The sequence below is a fragment of the Eretmochelys imbricata genome, chromosome 2 (genome assembly GCF_965152235.1).
Source record: "Eretmochelys imbricata isolate rEreImb1 chromosome 2, rEreImb1.hap1, whole genome shotgun sequence".
NCBI lineage: Eukaryota > Metazoa > Chordata > Testudines > Cheloniidae > Eretmochelys > Eretmochelys imbricata.
In genome coordinates, this window is record NC_135573.1 from 40,963,840 (window position 1) to 40,987,274 (window position 23,435).

Consider the following 23,435-nt stretch of genomic DNA (forward strand, 5'->3'; position numbering starts at 1 on the left):
CAGGGCAGTCACACCCCAAAACTGTTGGTTATTCTAACATTAGAGTTCACCAAGTCAGTAACAAAAGTGAGCTCCTGTATCACCACATTGGTTAACAAGAAGCAAAAACACAGTCTCCTTAGGCAATCCAGCCCCTATCACCACCCAGACATCTGGTCTTTATGATGCAAGGTTACTAAAAACCAGATTAATTATACATAATTATACATATACATTAATTACACCTCTAATCCCAAAGGTACAGCCACTCCTCAGATCAATATATATACTTTAGATCTTACCAAATACCACACTGTAGCCAATTCCTTTAGTAAAACTATAACTAAATATTTATGAAAAGAAAAGAAAAGAAAAGAAAAGAAAAGAAAAGAAAAGAAAAGAAAAGAAAAGAAAGAGTTATTAAAAGGTTAAAGGAATCATATACATTACAAGTGATTTCAGAGTCTGTAGATCAGGTTCATAGCAGTGATGGTAAATCTGCTATCTTGCAAAAAGGCCCTCTGGATTATCCAAAGGGATTGGCGGTCATCAGTCCTTTGTTCAAAGCTTCCTTATGTTAGAAAATCACAGTCCAGAGGTGAGGAGCAGGACTGAAGACAAAGTAGTAATGTCACAGTCTCCTTCTATATATTCAGCTCAAGTGCATGGAAAGTTATTGGCAAAAGATGGAGTCTTAGATCACGTGTCCTTATCACATGCCCTTACATGACTTGCTGAACCATTGCCTCAGTGCTGTCTGAAACATCTCCAGGAGGGGCTCACTGGGTGAGCTGATTGTCTTTAATGGGACATCAAGCAGGCTGGCTAGCCTTGATGCAAATCTGTCTTGGGGCATTACCCAAGAAAACAACGTTTGAGATACAAACACATATAAAATATTCATAACTTTATATACAAAGATGACATATGGATTTAAACAGGATAATAATATTTAGCAGTCTATAATTTTTCCATTGATACCTTACATGACATACTTTGTACAAAATTTATTGCAATTTTGTAACCATGGTGACTGTATTAGTGTAAGTTGTAATCTTCCTTTTTATCACCATTGACTGTGATAGGCAGAATTAATGTACTTAAAATAAATGTCCTGCCAATCCTTTTTTCATGATTCCCTCTACACCTATCAAAAATTTCTTTAAAAAATTTTAAAAAGCTATTCAGAGATTCCTATGGTCACATCAGAAACCAAATATCAAAATGTATTGGCTGAAACATCCAGTTGAGATGGGAGGCCAGGCATTACCAGACTCCAACAGATGCTATAAACCAGTACAAATTAGACCAGTACAGGAATGGATTTCTAACAGAGAGAATCCATCACGGATACAGATAAAACAGAAACTAGCAAACCCAATCTCATTATATAATACTATGTTGCACTTGTATCCCCAAATTCTGGTAACCATGAAATATCACCCATTACTTAAAAGTGCACTTACTAATTGGGTGTAGATGAAGCACTTGACCTAACAAAAGGAGCAGATCTCAGTAATATCCAAGATAAAAAATAACAGTGCTTTCAAACCCAAGATGAATAAGGAAATTTTTAGATGTTGGGGCAAATGTCGCTATGATAAGTGGTAGGATTTCTTTAGGGATGGACAATCCTAAAAACAAACAAATACAGCGGATGTATTTAAAAGAGAGAGAAAATGTGCAACCCGGGTTTATGTGCAACCTGAGAAAACACTTTCAGAGAAGAAAGGAACCAACAAAACTATCTGTATTAGGAAATTTGATACATAGGTTTGAAGTGTCAGCAATCAAGGTTATATCTAGAATGTATAACCTCATGACTATGTTTTTAAAGGACAATCTGAATGAAGCTATTAAGTCAAGGAGTGCAGATTGTAAATATGAAAGTAAAAGTAAAAGAATGGAATGGGATAATTCAGATGATAAATATTGGCTTTACTACTAACCAAATAGTGCAAGTTCAGTACTTTTTAGTTTACCAAACATATGTTCATCTACCTCTATATAATAAAACATATTATATTGCCTCAGATATTTGTATGAAATGCAAAACAGCCAGGCCCTCTTTCATATACATGATATGGGACTTCTGGATGATACAAAAATTTTGGAAAACCATCCTGAGAGAAATAATAATATATTAGAGATGAAACCCTGTTCAAGTTCTAAGACATTTCTGTTAGGGCCGGTTAAAAAGTTTCCTATTGCAAATAAGCAAACTATTCCTATTCTTGCTCTTTATAGCAAAAGGAACAATCTTAAATATGTTGACCCAGGCAACAATTCCTAGCATAGGTCACTGGAAAAAACTATTAATAGACTATATTGTTATGGAAGACTTAACACATTTTGTGAGAATAGTGCCAGACAAACTCACAAAAAGTGGATAAAAGTAACCGTGTACTTCACATAGGAAAACAATATACTAGAAATACTGAAATCTTTGAGATGCTTTGATATAGACACAGTAATCATATACTTATAGGATAGTCAAAAAGAATATATGAAGAGGATAATCCCTCCTTCCCCTTAGTTTTCCTTTCTTTCTATTTCCGTGAGACTCCCCCGTATCCTTAGAAAACATTCAATTCCCCCCTTCCCCCAGAAAGACAAAAATTAATATGAATGATCACACCCACCCACCATGTTACGGGTGTATTTAAATAATATTGGGGAAAAAAGGGGGCGGAAATGGTAACAATATAACAGGATATGGTCAACATATAATAGGTTGCTTCATGCTGTTAACTCTGTATTAAGATATGAATGTAATTGTAATGTCTTCCTGTCAATGGCTGAAAATATCAATACATAAAATCTCAACCCTCCTGTGATGGGGTGTACTTGTCCTGCATTACAGCGGAAGGGGTTAAGGCAGCACTCTTAGCAGGAGAAGCCATGTCCCCCTCGATCCTGCTGGACATGCTCCAGCTGCTGCTGCAATATAAAAGGGAGCAGCATAGCTCAGTCTGGGCTGACTGTGGAGGAGGAAGGATGCACCTTGCTGGCTCCAGCCGAAGAGCAGCCGGGATCCTGGACCACAGGAGCAGGAGACACCGAGGCCCAGGCAGGCGCCCAGGTATCTGCAGATGCCCCAGGGAGATTGCAGTCATTTCCCGAGTAGCCCAGAGACTCCAAAGACACCCCAACTTCAACTGCAGGAGTCAAAGTAGGAAATAGCCCAGGGAAGGACTAGCCAGTGTCCCTGCAGCAGTCGGTGTGTTGTGGGCAGATTATCAGCCACTTTAGTGGTGAACCCATTGACCAGAGCCCTGGGCTGGGACTCAGTGGAGCAGGGAGGGCCTGGGTCCCCCTACCCCGGCTGCCGCCTTTTGGGTAGGGTGACCAGATGACAAGAACAAAATATCGGGACACATGGGGGGGCAGCCACAGGCTCAACCCCCACCAGGGCCGGCTCTAAGTTTTTTGCCGCCCCAAGCAACAACAACAAAAAAGCCGGAGTGCCGCCGAAGCAAAATATCTGGACAAATGGCATCCCGACTGTACATCGGTCGGGACGCGGGACAAACAACTAAATATTGAGACAGTCCCAATTTTATCAGGATGTCTGGTCACCCTTTTCGGGGGGCGGCCCATCAACCCGCCTCCTACTGACTCTGGCCATTGAGCCATGCTGCCCTGCAGCCCAGGGGAGTCCTACTAACTCTGGCCATTGGGCTGTGCTGTCCTGCAGCCTAGGGGAGTCCTACTGACACCAGTCCTTAGGCCACGCAGCCCTGAGGCTGAGGGCACCCATACTGACTTTAACTGCAAGGCTACCAAGCCCTTATCCCACCCCCAGGGTGATGGGATGTACTTGCCCCGCACCACCTCCCCTCAAAAAGAAAAGAAAAGAAGGCCATGCTAAGCAGTTTTCTGGACCAAATGCAAGATGAGGGAGAATCGGGACCATGTTTTCTTGTGTCTCTCTTCATGGGATGGGGCTCTGTTCATCATGCTACAATACTTATACATTATAATTACAAGTTCCATGAGCCATCCTACCTTCCTCCCCTCAGCCTACAAGGTCTTACATGACTATATAGATATATCTCATAGCTTAAACATCAAGAGAGACATTCATATACATAACCAATAACACTTTTTATAGCAACAACCACTTTTCTGAAGTTAGGTCATTGTAAATATTTCACTATATTATATATACACAAACACACGCATGCATACACACACATCTATTCTTAATCAGCTCAGTTTTAATAACTTACTGTATATTTGCTACAATTACTGTGTTGTAAGAAACTTTAAAGAAAAAGTGCTATGAAGGAAGTGAATTGGAACTGAAGTGTTTTGATAGCTAGGAATACAGGATAACTTTATGGTGGGGGAAAAAGCTTGAAATTAAACCAACTTATAGTAGTCCAGCATGCCTGGATCAGTTTCCTCAGAGTGAATTCCAATAACATCATTGCTACTCAGCCTTTGCAAACAAAATTTATTTCAGATCTTTAAAAGGAAAATATTATTATTATTAATAATTTTTAAAGAGAAGTGGAGCAAAGTAAGCAGCCACAAAACAAAACAAAACAAAAATACTCTGAAATGTAGGAGAAAGATTGGGGTGAACCAAAAAACAAGTTAAACACCAGGGGTCATTCCTTCTAAAACCCTCCTTAAACTCACTCATATCCTGGATCATCAGAAGAACATTCATGCTTTACACAATTACAAGTATTTTCTTATGATGGCTATGTGACAGCATTTTATACTTACTATTTTTCATTAAGTCTAGATATTTATCAACCTCTGAAAATGGCAGCGATAAGGAACAACAGAGATTAAAACCCAACCAAACATGTTTCACTGAGCCAGACTCCTAAGCACGATTTTCTCTGAAGTCATAAAAGATAAAATAGCAACCTTAAATAACAGCTAATGTTTCCCATGCAGTCAGCCTAAGAGAGCTTAATCCTTCAATAAATAAACCATCATTTTCAACAAGATAGTGCATCAGTAGAATATACAAGGATTCTAATAGTCCAAGAAGATTCTCATTTCATTATGTGGGGTTTTTTAGATTTTTTTTTTTTAATATTTGTGTTTGTATATTTTAATTCCTGTAAAAAGCACCTAATACTGTAAGGATAAGTTCTTTACACAAATCAAATTATTTAAGTAAATACATTTCTTCCTCCTTTCAAATCTCAGAGCAATTTTGTGGGCTATGCTTCTTCAGGAAACTCTGGTTCACTATGCCATTTGGCATGGGCAAGATACAAATTATAGCAGCTCCTGTTCAGGGAACTTTTACAAGGCATTAATTAATGAAGGAAATGCAAGGCATTTTCTGGTCTAGCCCATGAATATACATGAAAGTTGGAATCAGACCCTTTGGTTCCTACATCACATTACAATTAATTGAGTACCCCACCCATAGCTCTGTGACCATATAACATATTGTCATTTATTTCAGGGTTTAACGAACTGCTGTTTCTCTAAATTCACGTAATAGTTTCTAGATTTCAAAGAAGCCCTGCTTTTCGATCCATACAAGTAAGATTCAGACAGTACTAAAGTTTTATCTAGTATAAAATATGGGTGTTTCTTTGGTGTTCATAAATTAGACACATTTTGGAAAGCACAAATCAGAGCTAACAAGAAACAATCCCAACAAGAAATAGTCTATAGTCCATAACCCAAGGTGGCTCATTGGAGAATATCTCCACTCTGACAAAACTCAGGTGCTCCTTTCTCTTCTGCCACTCCAGCGCACAACCAAACTCAACACCTACTTCTTCCTCATGCTTCCAAACACTTCTTCTAAGTGTCCACTCACATCCCCTTGGTTCTTTAAGGTCATGCTACATGGTGAACCCAGGAAGGATAAATGGGGATGTGTGTGTTGGGGGTAATGAGGGATTTAGGTTGGAGCTAAAGGCTGCCTAGTGGAAAGACAGGCTGGCAGCATAAAAAACTGAAGTAGATAATAGATCTGAGCAATTCCATCAGCTAAATTTGGTGAAATTCAGTTAGGTTATCATGAATTAAAGGAATAAATATATGTTTAATTCTGAAGTTTCAGAAGTGACCTATATCCACAATATCACCATCATGCATGGGAGGGAGGGGTTGGAGTTTCTGAATGTATAGTTAATGGAACTCAAAGGGGGAAAAATGGCAAAATTTCAGAATGAACAGTTTAAAATGTTTCTTTTGCAAAAGGGAACACTGAAAAAAATCACATAGAAAAATTAGTTGTCCTCCGAAGAATTACTGTACCAAATCTGGAGCCTAAATTCACTAATAAAGTATAAAATATAAGGATTTTAGTCCTATTTTAACAGAGAATCAAAATGCAACCTTAATTATAAAGTCAATTCTAATATGGCATATTTCAATTCATCCACTCAGTTAAATTAGATTGTGAGTAATTGAACATGACCCTAACTAATTCATGACTTCCAAAAAGCTGACCAGAACACTATCTTATGAAGTGGGATCCATGATCAATGAAAATGTACTGGGCAGCTCTATAGAGTCCAGCCACTAGCTAAATGTTCGTCTCCTCCACAGCTTCCCAGCACAGCAGGGGAAATCTCTACCCGTTTGAAGAAAATCAACATGATGCAAATGAAGGGATTATCTCTGAGTGTCTAAATAGGAGACAATAAGGTCCATTGTCATCAGCTGTTGATTACATTTGGTACAAATTCCCTCATCCCAGCACACACGCCCAGCTAGAACTTGCTAAAAAGTGCAGTGGTCAGACAGCTGTGACAGGACCTCACATAAACATCCTCTCTCTAAACAGGTGAGACAGGGTCTCTCTCCAATGCAATAGTCCCATATCACACATTTATTTGGAGAAAACACACACCAGTTAGAAATAAATTACATTGGTCTAGCACAGGGATGGCCAACCTGAGCCTGAGAAGGAGCCAGAATTTACCAATGTACATTGCCAAAGAGCCACAGTAATACGTCATCAGCTCTCCATCAGCTCCCGCCCCGGCTCCCAGCGCCTCCCACCCACCGACAGCCCCACTGATCAGCACCTCCCCCTCCCCATCCCCGCACCTCCCGATCAGCTGTTTGGTGGCGTGCAGGAGGCTCGGGGGAGGAGCAAGGGCATGGCAGGCTCAGGGGAGGGGACGGGAAGGGGTGGAGTGGGGGCAGGGCCTGTGGCCGAGCAGTGAGCATCCCCCAGCACATTGGAAAGTTGCTGCCTGTAGCTCCAGCCCCGGAGTCGGTGCCAAAACAAGGAGCCACATATTAACTTCTGAAGAGCCGCATGTGGCTCGAGAGCCACAGGCTGGCCACCACGGTCTAGCAGATTGATAGCAAACTCCTTCTCCCAACAACAAACACATTGACCAAAATCTCTCTCATTCCCCCCTGCAGATGGCAGACTCCCTTTTACTATAATTATCCCAGCCAACATCAGGCCAATAAGCCATGCATGTATAGTTTGTGTGTGAGGTAGGCTTATTACAACTCACCAAGTAAAGTACCTTGTGGGATAGCACCATTTCTTTGGCTTGAAAATGTTGGTGGAAGATGTCTCTCCCTGGCGGAGGCACTGAAAAGTAGAGTTTGTCCAAACAGCAGTAGGAAGCATGTAATCATTTTCTTCATTTTCGTGAAGAAAAAGCAAGATGAACAATCAGAGGCGCAAAACTGTGACAAAGAAAAGAAATGAAATGAACTCTCTGATTAACCAAACAATGTGTACTTATGCTGTGCTCATGGCAGACACCCTACCCTCCCTTCCCCCCTTCCACCACATACAAACACCCAGACACACTGGTTTAGAATGTCTCTCATATCCATCAAAGATGGGTCTACATAATTAAGTGATCCTGGTTAGCAGACTACAGCTTGGCCTTTATGAGGCTGGTATAAATAGATGACCTTCATAGTTGACATTGTTAACAGATCTACTGCTAGGTCATTCACAAGAAGCAAATAGATGGAAGTCTAGAAAAGGGACTTTCATTCTGTGATCCTACCACTTACTATAAGAAGGTTTGAAACAGCTAAAAACAAAACAAAAACAAAAAACCCCACTCTGTTCAAAACCCTGAACTTTCAGTGGGTGGAGTGTATTTTCTAAAAATAACTTGTCACCTTATACCAGCTAGTGCTAGTAAACTCTCAAAAAATATGCTCGTGAAGAGTTGTTATGGATTTGGTGGAAGGAAGACAGACACCCACACACGTATGAATTTCAGGAAAATAGCTATATTGGCTGCACCTTTCATACTTCACTTCTCGACTCCTTTTCTCGTTTACACAGGGCCAAAGGTTCCTGAGATTTTTTGCCACTACTTCTGGTCCATGGCACAGATTTGAAGATCACAGAGTTCCAGTCTTTTTCTCTTCAAACTTCCTGTTGACAGAGTCTTTCCATAGTATTCTCAGTCTTCCATGTCCTTTCTTGCTGTCCTCTTCCTGATCATTCTTTTCCCATTCTTATCACATGTACAGCCCGCTCCAAACATGCCCTCTCCAGCCTATGACAGAGTCACAAGTTCCTCTTCCCCATGCACTCATTCTCCTCAGAATATTATTTTCTACTACCTGTATCTTCTTTTCTTCCATCTCCGTAAGACCCACCATTTCCAAACCATAGAGCAGGCACGGGCAAACAACTCAGCATACATTTTTCCTTTCAGTTTGTTACTTACTTGCCAGTCCCACAGAACTCCTGCCATCTTTTTCACTGCCACCCATGTGCATTGATTCCTCTTTTCAATTCTCCAGATCTCTCTCCGATGGCACTAAGTACACAAATTCTGTCTTCTGATTCAACTTCTCTCCTGAAACTTCAAATCAGAAGCTCTTCTTCCACCTCCTTTACTTGCATAATTTCAGTATTCTTTGTAATTACCTTCAAACCATGGCCTTAAAACACAGACATCTGCTCTTATACCTTATTTACCAGTTAATTTTTGCTGTCAGCCAAAAGGGCCAAGTCATCACCGTACATAAGTTTTCCCTGCATCTCCAGAGGCTTGGTTCTCCTGCTCATTAACACCATAACTAGGATGAAGAGAAGCAAATCAGTACACTGCCTTGTCTCAATCACACTGTCACCTCAAAACTGTCTGAAATTCCATACATTGTCATCACCTGAGTCCTGGATCCTTGATACAGCTCCTCTATCACCACCAGTTCTTGAAGTCCTCCTACCATCTCTCTCAATGCCCCAAACACCAACTCCTCCAGAATCAAGCCATACCCTTTCTCAAGATCAACAAATGCTACATAGCAGTTATGCCCTCCATTTACACTACTTTCAAACTTCTGTCTCATTGCAAATATTGAGTCTGTAGTACTCCTTCCCTTCCTAAAGCCATGTTGCTCCTCCCCTATATTGTCCTTCACCTTGCACCTCAGCCTTGCTTCCAAAACTCTCTCAAGGACTTTGAGAGGCTGACGTAACAGGGTGATGTCCCAATAGGTGGTTGAATCATTTGCATCACCCTGACCCTTCCAAAGAGGCACAATCAATCCTGTTCTCCAGTCACATGGTATTCTAGCTTGAATCCAGCAAACAAATAATAATCCATGAAGCCACTTTATTCTAGTAACTCCAACTGCCTTGATCATATCATCAGTTCTCATCTTCACCAGCTGGTTTACCATTTTTCGCCATATTCAATGCTTCTTCTACCTCTTCTAGAGAGATCAATACCTTTTGATGCTTCCCCATAATTGTCAATGATGCTTGCTCGTGTAACTTTCTCTTCTCATTTAACAGCTTCCATGTTGCTGTCACCTCTGTAGGGTTAATCACCACACAGTTCCCATCCTACACACACAGATTTATTCATATCTTGTGTTTCATGATTCCTTTTTGTTTTTTTTGCCAACCTATAACCAATTTCCTGCCATCATCTTCCACCAACTTTCTTTTTAATTCCTCTTCAGCCTTCATTCTTGCCTTAGCAACTGCTTTTTTAACCTCTTTTTGCCAGTATGTATGCATTTTTTTAATTGTCTGATTATCACAACCTGCTTCCTAAAACTCTTGGAATAATTCTTGGCTGCACCTTTATGAACATAAAATCCATCTGTAATGCCCAAGAAACATGAAGGTAGGCCTTGTAAGCTAAATTTGAGGCCATTCTACCCTTTCCTAAATGGTTGACAAGGGATTCCAAATATCCAGCCGCAAGGTTCCATCATGGTGCGACCGGCACCCTAGAGGTCATCCAGATAAATTTTTAATGCCTACCTGTACAAAACAGCAAATCGTTCATGCTGAGATTGTACAACTATTAAGCCTTCATCAGTCCTGACTGGTTAACTTTTTCCCTGAAGGGGACTGAGTTCTCCTACCTCCCAAGTGCCAATGAGAAACCATGTACCTCTATCCACTCACAATCCAAATTTCAACCTAATCATTTTGCAAGGACTACCTGACACAATATACCACTATGCCCTGTCCTACTTGGCACCAAAAGGAGGTGGGGGGGAAATTCTGATCACTCTAGTCTGGCTTCTGGAAACTTCTGCTACTGCTACTCAGCCTGATCTTCTTTGACTCTAATCAACACCATTCCATTTCCTGATATTCCATATTGCCCCCAAAATAGATTATGTTTGGTCATCCACAGTTCCCTTACATGGCACTGATAAGGAGCATAAGCTGGTTCCAGTGCATACCCTCATTGCTTTCCTACATGATCCTGACTGTACCCTATTTGAATCCCAGCCCTCCCCATTTTTAGCCAACCACCTCCAAATCCAGAACATGATGCTGTGGTCAATGGTTCTTACAACGTGAGGGGCACCCAGTTCAGAAAGCACAAGGAAAGAAGTTTAGAGGTGAGGTAATACATCCCAGGAATCACCCCCCAACACCAACTGCTGGCTACCCATACTTCACGACCACGGAGCCTTGCCTCGATAGCTGGCATGGTGATATCAGTGCAGAAAAAATGGGTTTAGTTTACTCAAGAGGCGGCTATATGAGGAAAGAGACCTATGAAAAATGGCAAGGATCTGGTAATGGGTAAGGAGAGGTCTCATCCACATGGAGGAACAAGCTGGCAAATTTCACAGGCAACATTAAATCTCATAAGCAATTTTTAATGGCAATTATCATCTAAACAATGCTTTATAAGATGCTAGAAATGTTTTATTTAGTACACAATCCCAAACCTGACATGCAGAATCATATAGGGCTCCAGTCCTATCCCAGGAGCTAGCAAACTAAGGGTCCCAATTCTGTGAGGCTTAGAGTAAGTATTGGGAATCAATGGATGTTCAGCAGCCATCACAGGAGATGCACAGTACCATATAGGATAGGGTGCTAAATCTGTCCCTCTGAAGATGAGACCCAGCAATGTGGTTATTCATGTAATGGCCCATCATCCACTCATGATCTGTCCTCGTGTCCCTGTCCACTCCACGGCAACCAGTCTCAGCCTCTGACCAGCAGCCATGCAACAGGCCTTAGAAGCAGTGGATCTCTCTACTGGGGCTGGGTTGTTTCGGTGTCTGCCCCAACTCTCCCTCAACTGCTTTCATACCAGGTCCCTAATGCAGAGAATGGGGTGCAAATGTGGCCCCTTTTTTTAGTAGCAGCAGAATTTGGGGCCTTGCAGGCCAGTTTTCGCTCTGAAGTAGAGATCAGTGAGGCAGACTCAGGTATTTCCTTACTGTAATTTGTTTCCTTGAACAGGGATGAGACAAATTTACTCTTGGCACAATGCTATTCAATATCTTTTATTAGTGGCCTGGAAAAAATATAAAATCATTGTTGTTAAAGTTTACAGATGACAAAAATTGTTGGAGTGATAAATAATGACAGGTCAGCTCTATAGAGCTGTCTGTATTATATGGTAAACTGGGCTCACTCAAACATGCAAGGAGATGTTTGTAGGAACCAAGAACATAGGTAACACTTATAGGATGATGGACTATTGTTTGGAAAGCACTGACTCAAAAGGACTTAGGAACTTTTGAAAATTGGAGCCTAAGTGCCATTGAAAGTCAATGGGATTTAGGCTTCTAGATGCATAAGTGACTTTTGAAAATAGGACTTAGGTGCTTTTGAAAATTTTGTCTTAGGGATCATGGTGGATAACTATCTAAACATGAGCTAACAGTGTGATGTGATGCTAAAGGAAGCAAATGTGATCTTCAGATGCATAAGCAGGGAAATATTGAGTAGAAGTAGGGAGATTCTCTATCAATTGAAATCTTTAAATGAAGACTACATATATTTCTAAAAGATATGCTATCACTAAACCAGGAGTTATGGACTCAATGCAAGATTCACTTGGTGGGCCTGTGCTATGCAGGAGGTCAGACAAGATGATCATAATAATCCCTTCTGGTTTTAAAAATCTATGAATACAGCACAGAAGCAACAATCTCTTTCAGAAATTTAAGAAAAGGAACTTCTCCCCGTTCCCGGAAGCAGCTATCTTGCACCTCTATCACTCTCCAGGGCCTCAGCTGTCTCACTGATCCAGCCCATGAGTTATCTGGGAAATCTCTGGTTGAAGGCTCTGGATGTCTACATGGCCTGAAAATGTGAGCCTGGGCATAATCTCCTTGTTTACAGCTGCTCTGACACATAAGGAAACCTTAGCACTTCAGCTAAGGATAATGCTTTAACCCACACAATACACTTCACGATTCTCTTGGTGCAGTTACTGCATGGTATCTTTAGCTCCTTCTACGGGGAGCTTCAACTTGAATGCTTAAAAATCAGTGGGCTGTGCAAACCATTAGAAGTAGTGGACATCTTTATTTGGGCTGTGGAGTTCTGATACCTACCCCAGCTCTGCTTCAACTGTTCTCATAGCATGTCCTCTCTGCTGAGAATGGAGTGTGAGGGAAGAGCTCCAGACTGACCACAGAGATCCTGGAACAGCAGCTACGAACCCTACAGCATGCCAGATTGGTCACATGACCAATAGAGAAGTTGTGGCTAATATGCTACAACCTAAGCTCCAATGAAACAGCTGGGATATTCTGAGAGTGAGGGTCAGCTGAAGACAGGACTGTGTTTTTCCAGTGGCTCTAGCTGATACTATTGGAGCTTATAGGGAGTTATTCCTTCACTACTTCCTCACCTCCTGCACCTTAGGGGACACCAGCAAGGCACTCAGAGACCTCTGCAGGAAGCAGACCTTCCTTTCTCCCTGCATTGCTGCTTCAGTACAGGAGCCAGCCAAGGTATCAGTATCAGAAAATCCCCTTTAGAAAGGCAAAAGGAACTCTCTGCAGGACAGAAAATGTAGAGATTTCAAGGCATCTTTCCCACAACTGCTCTTATGGTTACTATAGAAACTGGGCAAGCTAATAAGGAGGTGAGTTTATACACAGCAACGAAAGTGGGGTATGAAGCTGAACCCCCAGTGGTGTAATGTGTCCCTCCTCCCCCTTCAGCCCAAACAATCTGGGAGACTGGGCCAACCACAAGGCACACCCAGTTTACCCATTTCCCATTGCACCCTCTAATGGGGAGTCTTGGAGACAGTGGCATACCACACCCCTCCCAGCTGAATCACTGATTTTTTTTGCAGTCGGGACAGGTCAAAGGAAACCACTGCTTTCTGTTTTCTTCCTTTGCTTCGGGCAAACTCAGCCCAGCTGTAGGGCTGGACTAGCATAAATGATCACTACAGGAGGCTCACAAATAATATGAGCAATCAAACATTTTCTCATAATTCAGGAGAGTAACACAGAGCAACTGTTCCACTAGTTTTGTGACAGTACTGAATCCCCATATTCCTAGTTTTGACACTTGGTAGCTATATTGAATTAACTGGATTTTATAGTGTAGTTTCTCAGAAACAACATGAGCAATCACACAAAAAATTATTTTATTTGTAGCAATTTTTAAGAATTTAAATTTTATTAAGGACATTTTAAATAGTCTAACACAGAGGGGGGCAAACTACGGCCCGCGGGACCATCCTGCCTGGCCCTTGAGCTCCCGGCCAGGGAAGCTAGCCCCTGGCCCCTCCCCTGCTGTCCCTCCTCCCCCTCCGCCACGCCGCCCACGCAGCGCTCTAGGCGGCGGGGCTGCGCGCTCCTGCAGGCAGCGGAGCAGTGTGTCTGGCTCTGGTCGGGTGGTGCGGCTCCCAGACATGCTGCTCTGAGCAGCATGGTAAGGGGGCCGGGGCAAGGGGTCCCCAGGGACAGCCAGGGGACAGGGAGCAGGGGGTGGTTGGATAGGTGTGGGAGTCCCGGGGGGGGCCTGTCAGGGGGAGGTTGGATGGGGCAGAAGTTCTGGGAGGGCAGTCAGGGGACGGGGAACAGGGGGGGTTGGAAAGGCATGAGAGTCCCGGGGGGCGGTGGTGTGGATAGGGGGTGGGGCAGTCAGGGGACAGGGAGCAGGGGTGTGTGGATAGAGACCGGGGGTCCCGGGAAGGGGAATCAGGGGACAAGGAGCCGGGGGGGTTGGATGGGTCGAGGGTTCTGAGGGGGGCAGTCAGGGGGGCGGGAAGTGGGAGGGGGCAGAGGCTAGGCTGTTTGGGGAGGCACAGCCTTCCCTATCCGGCCCTCCATATAGTTTTACAATCCCAGCGTCGCCCTCGGGCCAAAAAGTTTGCCCACCCCGATCTAACACACACAAAAATCATAAACATAGCTAAGCATGTAAACAGGTACACATCTGAATACATTGCCTGTTGTGATATCGTGCATGCAGCTCAGTCAGACCTACACTAAATATCTGTTCAGTTTGTATGAGCTGATTACAGTTAATTTTAAACTATCATGTGGTAAAAGAAAAACTTGGAAAGTTTTTAGAACCTCTTAACTCTTAGTTCTCTCCTTTAAATCCTTACTAATAGTTTTTGACTTACCAATATCTGCTAACCCATTAATATTTTATTTGTATGTTATAGTAATTTGAGTGTAGCTCATAGTTAGAGCTCAAGATCGCCACCAGCTTAGTCACTGAAAAACAATTATAAGATCCGTAAGTTGTATAGAGTTCGGCAAAAAAAATCCTCAGTGATCCTTTATCAGCACTAGGGATGTAAATATCATTTAAAAAGATAACCATTTAAACTATTAAAATTATATCGGTTAACCCATTAAAGGGAGAGGGGCCCCAGCTACCTGGTTTGTCCCAATGCAGCATCCACAGATGCTCCATGCCACCCCAGCAGCAGCTTCCCTTCTCTTCACTGACCAGTGCGCTGTCCACCTCCTTAGCCGAACCACTTCCAGTGGCACAAGGGGAGGCTGGGGACTACTTAACTCCCCGACAGAGCCTGCAGCCTAAACACACTCTCCCTGACCTGCTGGCCAGCCCCTGCGAAGCTCCCAGGGCCAGCCCGCGGCTGCAGGCAGCCCAGGGCTCAGGTCGGGCTGATGCGGTCCGGCGCAGGAGAACCGGTTTGAGACCTGCGATTAACAGTTAGGGTAGGTTAACGGTAAGACTAATACTTACCAGTTAACCGTTTAATATTTTACATCCCTAATCAGAACCTACTAAAACTTTTACCATCTTTACTTTTTACTGTTGATGTAAAAGGATTATTTAGTTTTCTTATCTTACCATTTTTGACAAACAAGATATATTAAGAAAAAAGTAAAATGAAAATAAAAAACCTTTTTGAATCAGAAGACCAACATATTCCTTACACACAGCATATTATAACATACTCAACATTTCAGCTTCCACATTGCCATGTCATTGTGCTACATAAATATCATAGTAACACTTTCTTGCTCACACTCACTCAATTTAATTATCTAATCAACTTAGTGAAAGTGTTAAGTATATTTTCTTTAAGAATACATTTCAAGTTATATTTTATATCACTTCATTTTCTACATCTCTAATGAAATAAGAAACAATAATATAGCATCTGTTAGTTGTTTCTAATGCACCCATCTCTGTGATATCTGGCCCTGTTAATATCACTGTGACTAATATTGACAACATTATTCAAAGCAACTAATGATAATTTCAAGAATTTCAGAAATTTACCATAATAAAAGTTTACAGTGATCTTGGAAAGCAGTACACCCACAGAATGGTTCACTCTTCACAATTTCCACTGAGCAGGATTTACCAAAGGGGATTCTTATTTTATGACAGCATCAACCACCCTGTTAGTGATTTTTCTTCAGCTGCTGTTTGGACAATAGATCTTTTCATTAAACTTGTTCTTTTGGGGCAGATACATCTGCACTCTCTGGTTATGGGTTTGTGCTAGACATCGGAGTTTCAAAATTACCAGAATAGTAGCACTGTGGTACTGGGAAATTTAGTTTTGTCTACTCTGAAAAGGCACTATATTCGTAAAGTGCATATTATGTGATATATAATACAAGTTGGCTGTTCAGTTTTGTCTCCTAACATACAGCTGCTTAGTTAAAAACTAAAAGCTCTATTAAAAAAAAAATACAGGCATGCTATCTTCTCCATACCGACCCCAATGCTGCTAAGTCAGGTTGAAGAAAGGGTGAAATGAACACCATCATCTGCCTAAAACAGAATGTTCAGGATATGAAGTAGTGCATTCCAGATACTCCTTACTTATAATGAAAACAAAGTTTAATTGTGAGCATGGCTTATCAATGAGAACAATCTGTCATTAGTGGTCTGATTATATGTGAAATAGTGGCAGTTGGTGTTTTCTCCTCACCTGAGTAGCATGTACCAATCATACTAAATTATTTATATCTGATTAGTCTTCCTCTAGTTTGTATAAAATGCCTAAAATACACCTTACTATTATATTCTTGGGCCTCAATCCTGCACACACTTAAGCATGCATTATACTTTACTCATGAGTAGTCCTACTGAAGTCAGTGGAACTACTTACAGAAGTAGTTAAGCATGTACATATTTGCAGGATTAGGGCATAGAATAGTATGTAAAATAGTAACATAGAAGTAAGTCAGATTTAGTTTGAATACCATTTTATTTAAATATATATATACACACACACACACACACACACACACATACACACAGACACACCATTATTTATAAAGCCAAATTTTAAAAATCTAGATTTTAAAACACACATTTGAAGGAAATAGTATAGAATATGATTAAAGCTGTTTTCAGTTTCAAACATTTCAATGTTCATAGAAAAATCATATGCATGTCTCACCATTATTAGAGTTCCTTATCCCTAGATGTGTTGGGATTTGTTAAGACTATGCCTTCTATCTTAGTGCCCCTTATTAGGACAGGCATACCAAACCACATATGATTTTTTTTCCAATCGCTCAAGCTAAACAGAGTCACGCCTGTTCACTTCTTGAATGGTGGCCTAAGAAGAAAAGCCAAATGCTTCAGAAAGTGCTTTGTAAATCAGGAGGTTGCATTCTTCCCCTCTGAGTTAACACTAACCTAATGTCCAGCATCATGTTAGGGGTCAGTATGATACTGAAATGCTGTCTTCTAAAACTGAGATTCTGACCATTTGTGGTCACTGAAGATCCCACAACAATTTTCATGAGGCTAGAGAGTATCAACAACTGGCCAATTTCCAGATTAACTAAATATATTCTACTTAATTTATATTCCCCTGCCATTTCAATAGGCTACAGTGTTCTTCAGAGCTGTATTTTGTCTTGTCAAAACAGTTCTTATGTTTTACCCCAGAGGTGGCCATGATTCAGCAATGAGCCATTTGTAAAGAGTTTAAGGCTAATATATAACTGTAAGATATCATATATACTTTTGCACAACTATTAAACAAACAGTTATTGTGAGGTCAAATTTGCCCCCAAATTTACATCAGTAAGTAGTAGTATTAAAAACAAGTTTTTTACAAAACCTAAGACCAACGTAAATGTTAAATGTTACATAACATGCTGAAGTATGTGAATGGCCCCATAAAACTGGGAGCTTAGTCTTACACAATTCATAGTCATATTGAATATAGGACAGGATACGGAATCACTTCACCCACCACTGAAATGTAGCTATCTGTGTGGGGCAGGAGTGTCAGTTAGTTGTTTGACAGCACAAAAAAATGAAGAAATACACTCATGTGCTTTCTTCGGCAAAATACATTCCTCTCCACCTCAGTCCCCAATAGTAAACAACACAGTTGACACTAGAAATTTAAAAAATCTGTGACTACTCAGGACTTCATAGTTGTCATAATGCTCTGACATGCTGTACACCATGACCACTCAGAACTTTACAGCAAAAACTGGGGACATAACTCAGATTCTCCTACTCCAAAAGCATAGGCCCCTACCATCTGAGTTCAAAGGAGAATCTCTTTTAGATACAGTATAGTGCTTGTTTCAGAGTAGCAGCCATGTTAGTCTGTATCCGCAAAAAGAAAAGGAGTACTTGTGGCACCTTAGAGACTAACAAATTTATTGGAGCATCAGCTTTCATGAGCTACAGCTCACTCACGAAAGCTGATGCTCAAATAAATTTGTTAATCTCTAAGGTGCCACAAGTCCTCCTTTTCTTTTTGAGTATAGTGCTTATAATACACAGTTGAGCTGTTCTGAGACTATGCAGGAGAAAGCAGTGAGGCTCAAACACATTAGCTCTTTCATTACATACAAAATACAGTCATAAATATAACACAGAGGTTGCTAATGGTGTTTTCACATTTATGGGGGATTCAGTGTGACTATTTTTTACTGCCCTATAGTACCTAAAGATAGTAGCAAGGATCTGGTTGTCTATAAGAGAGGCAGGGCTGGTAGAGTCCTTGCTTGAAAGAGCTAAGAACCAGTGAATCTTCTTGACTCCTCTATACAAAGGTTTGACAGAATGTGTGGGTTTCTTTTATTTATAATTTTAATTGATAATCTCAATGTTTATTTTTCAGCATTCTTTTCTGTTTTTATTGATATACGTGTTCACAATTGCCCAAAAGTATTGGTTTTAAGCATTTTTTCTATTTTTATCCATTTAAATTTTCACAGTTGTGGGAAACTATGGGCAGGGATCAGATGCTGGGGGAAGCAGCTAGTTATTTAATGACAGTAGAGGCTGAGATTCAAAAAGCTAAAGCTTTATAACCACTACCCAAATTGTCAACATCACAAGTCAAAATATACACTGTAAATATCCTTAAATCCAGCTCTAAGAAGTTCTCAAGCAGCACTTTCCTTTCTTCGCCTCTCTGTACATTTCGCGTATCCTCAATGGAACGATTATGTCACCAGTTGGTGTATGCACCGAAACAAGCTAACGCTGCCAAGCCTAGCTAAGCATCTCAAACCCCAGCGCTAGCCATGGGTAGTGGCTGTAGACTTCAGACCGGGGGCTAGATCTCCAGAACTGTCCCAATCCCCGCCAGGTCAGGAGCTCTTTGGTTCCAGCCCTGCCCTGGCCCCGAGCCAGCCACACTTGTACGCCCTGCCCGCCGGGGAAGGGCGGAGGGACCCGCAGGTTCCCGCGCAGCCGGGCTCTACCCGCGGGGCTTCGGGCTGCCGGAGTGGAGCCGGGCGGGCGGGCAGGCAGCGGGGCAGGGACGGCGCTTACCTGCGGCGCTGGCCCGGCGGGTGCAGCCCGCGAGCCTCGGCAGGCTGAGGGCGAGAGCCGGCGAGCGCCCTCGGGGGAGCCCGGCAGGCCGGGGAAGAGCCGCCCGCCCGGCCGCCCCAGCCCTGTGGGCGGGGGCCGGGGCGGCTCTGCTCCGCGCGCACGCGGGGGGCGCTGGGCTGGCTGGGGCGGGGGGAGACGCGCCGGCGGGTGCCCCGCTCGGAAGCTGAGCTGGGGGGGGGGGGCGGCGCCCGGTTTCGAAGCTAGACTCGGCTCATCTCCTCCCGGGCCCCCCGCTCGCCGCGGCGGAAGGGCCCCAACGCCCCTGTGCCGGCCGGGGGAGGAAGCCAGGGGTCACTGGCCCTTCCCCCACCGCCACTCTCTCTGAGCGCCCCCCGAGACACGCGTGAGGCCGCCTGAGGCCCGGCCGAACGTGCTCCCGGAGCCAGCCCCTCCGCGGGGGCGGGGAGAGCCCCTGGGCCCGCCGCCCCTGCAAGGGGGCTCCGGAATCCCCTGCGCGACCCCGGGCTCGCGTTGCTGCCTGCTCGGCTCCTGGAAGATGCCGCCCGCCCCCCAGCTATCGAGGGTCTCAGACCTGGCTCTGCTGAGGAGCGTGCTCGCTTCAGAGCAGAGGGTGGGGGGAGTTCCTGGCGCTGCTCCTTGCGATCCCAGCAAGGGAGAGGCGATTTGGTTTTCCCGGGCACCAGAAGTTCAGTCCAGGATCAGCAGCATCCTTCTTCTCCCAGCATCTGATCTGAGCGTCAGCCGTTGGCACCAGGCCGGCACAGTTAGTGATTCCTTGCCAGGGAAATCCACCAAAGGAAACGCTGGGAAATGGAAATCCCATTCCCCACACGAAGCACCTCCAGGGCCAAAGCAAACCGTCCCCAGGGGAATCATGCGGTCGTCCTGCCCTCAGACGTGGTTTCTCTGTCTGCATGGAAGCTGGGGGAGTTTCTGTAGGGGAAGCAGATTACAGACCTAGTAAAAGTAAAGGGACCAGATAGGGGGTAATGATTGTTTATTAGTTAACACTGGAGTGAAGCCTGCTAAATAATAAATTGCTTAGATGGAAAAAGCTGGACATGGGTTTTATAGCAACAGCTACAACTCGGTTATGCAAGAAAAGACTTGAGTCACTACCTTTGTTAGTCCAAATAACTTGTGATTTCTTCCTTCTGGCAAACAGCGGGGGTAAGGGGCTCAAGTCCAACTGGCAATAGGGCAAGGTAGCCCTTCTACCACTGCCAGGTTGGAAGCCTGAAGCAGAGCGCTGCAAGTTTAGGTTACAGAAAGCACATATATGAATTGTTGAATTCAAACACTTAGAAAAATTGTCTGTACTTTCAACAGTTACTTAAGGTTAAGCACATGTATTTTTAGTCATAAAAGCTACTTTCAGTGAAAGAGCTGTGGGAGAAACAACTCTGTAAGGTATGCAAAGGAAATGGATCCTAAGTACATCACTCTGCACGCAGGAACTACAACTGGGAGACTGTAATATGAAAACATGAAAAGAAATATCTTTCTTTCAAAGGGGGCTGTTGTGATGGACCCAGTAACAAATGACAGGAGCAAATAGAACAGAAAAGACAAGACCCTGATCTATAGAAATGGGGCACAAACCATCTGTAAGTCTCAAACTGAAGAGGAGATCTAGATCACTGGGTCTTTAGTCCTTCCTCTATCCACAGGGAACAACAAAATAAAAGTGAATATTTAAAGTAATAGTTGATCGATCTCATCACTTTAAAAATAAATTCTGAACAGTTACTATTGAATTCTGTTTCATTACCGTCAGTATTTATTTACACCAGTATTTTCCCAGGAATTGAAATTGGGGAGCAAAGGAGTTGGAATTTACAGGAGAGGTGATGGTTGAGGGGTGAGAACATGAGGGTGAAGGTGGGATGTATGACACCATAGTAAAAACTGAAAAATGTTTCAGGACTATTTCATTAGATTTAACTCACGTTTTAAAATAATCATACAAATTAAAGTTGGATACTCAAGCCTTCTATGAAGCACTGCATCTACATTCTTGTTGATTTGCTGTAATTTTTCACAGCTCTGTTCATGAACTTTTCAAATGTAGTGCATTCATGTTTGGTGACTTCTTGTGTGTCCAGTACTTCCACTCCTTCAATTGATATGCTAATTAGTTCATTGGCATGATCAGGCAGAAGGCAATTTCCTTCAGAACACAAAATTCTATTCCAGGATGAAAAACGAACACTCAGCTATAGCTGTTGTGACTGGAAGTAGCAAGAAATGAATTCCTACTTCTTTCATCCCAGGAAACAGCACAAAGATCGGGTCAAGCCTCTAGTGATGATAAAAAAGAAGATGAAGTCAAGTCTTCATTCATTCATTCGTTGTATGATATTGCACTCTGTGTTCAAATTCTCTAGTCTGTCCTGATCACATGGCAGCTCCATTGCTGATAGTGCCTCACTCCACTCAACTGTCACTGCTGTAGATTTATAAGAATCAAGTCTGTGTACTTTTTCAGCTGGTTTAACAAACACTTCTTGTTCTCTTTGCTTAAGGATTCGATATAAGTGCCTTCATTAAGTCAACTTCTGGACTGAAGTCCTTGATTCTTCCAGTATATTTTCAATGGATAGCTCTCTGATCCAAGTGTAGCGTCCATTGCTGGACAAACATCTACTACTGTTGTTACAGATGCCTTGATGGCATTGTTTAATGACCCAAGTGGTTTCAATACTAGACTTACATGAGAGAGAATGGCGATTATCTTCTCTGAATGTAGTAGCAAAAGTAGTCCACCGGCTGCACTACTTAGATCTATTCCATCTTGGTAGATACTTTCCAAAGCCATTAATAACAGCTGCAGTAATTTTAAGACAACATCCAAGGATCACTCATGAGAAAGCCAGCAGGTTTTCCCAGGTTGGACTAATTTGAACTTCAGTCCCAGAGTATCTTTTATTTTTTCCACGACATTCAGGTTTTTTGGACTCTTGTTCGAAAAAAAAACCCCAAAGACATTAAATTTATGGCTTTTTTAAGGTCTTTTGAAGATTCTGCAGTTAGTATTAGTGCTAGTTGAATAGATCATAGAATCACAGGACTAGAAGGGACCTTGAGAGGTCTTCTAGTCCAGAGGTTCTCAACCTTTTTCTTTCTGAGCCCCTCCCCCGCCCCCACCTCCAACATGCTATAAAAACTCCATGGCCCAGCTGTGCCACAACTGTTTTTCTGAGTATAAAAGCTAGGGCCAGTGTTAGGTGGTAGCAAGCAGTGCAATTGCCTGGGGCCCCACACCATAGGGTGCACCGTGAAACTAAGTTGTTCAGGCTTCAGCTGCAGCCCCGGGGGCAGGACTTCAGCTTTCTGCCTTGGGCCCTAGCAAATCTAATGCCAGCCATGTTTGTCAGACCCCCTGAAACCTGCTTGCAGCCCCCCAGGGGACCCCGGACCCCTGGTTGAGAACCACTGTTCTAGTCCAGTCCCCTGAACTTAAGGCAGGACTAAGTATTATTCTAGAGTATCCCTGAGATGCGATTGTCTAATCTGCTCTTAAAAAACTTCCAATGACATAGAATCCACAACCTCCCTAGGCAATTTATTCCAGTGCTTAACTACCCTGACAGGAAGTTTTTCCTAAAGTCCAACCTAAACCTCCCTTGCTGCAATTTAAGACTATTGCTTTTTGTGCTATCATCAGAGGTTAACAAGAACAATTTTTCTCCCTCTTCCTTGTAACAACGTTTTATGTACTTGAACTGTTGTGTCACCACTCAGTCTTCTCTTCTTCAGGCTAAACAAACCCAAATCTTTTCCCTCAAAGGTCATGTTTTTTAGACCTTTAATCATTTTTGTTGCTCTCCTCTGGACTTTCTCCATTTGTCCACATGTTTTCTGAAATGTGGCACTCAGAACTGGACACAATACTCCAGCTGAGGCTGTATTACCGCAGAGTAGAGAAGAATTACTTCTTGTGTCTTGCTTACAACACTCCTGCAAATACATCCCAGAATGATATCTGCTTTTTTTTGCAAGTGTTCCACTCTTG

General features: G+C 42.7%; 1 protein-coding gene across 1 annotated transcript in view; it reads right to left on the bottom strand.

The window, feature by feature from the left end:
- Positions 1-8,544, bottom strand: part of MATN2 (matrilin 2) — a 127,819-nt gene extending 119,275 nt beyond the window's left edge. Inside the window, exons 1-2 of the mRNA XM_077808671.1 lie at positions 8,524-8,544; positions 7,443-7,620 (exon numbers count right to left, since the gene is read on the bottom strand). Of these exons, the coding sequence (XP_077664797.1) occupies positions 7,443-7,620; positions 8,524-8,544 (199 nt within the window). The remainder of the gene's footprint in view (positions 1-7,442; positions 7,621-8,523) is intronic.
- Between the last annotated feature and the right edge of the window lie 14,891 nt (positions 8,545-23,435).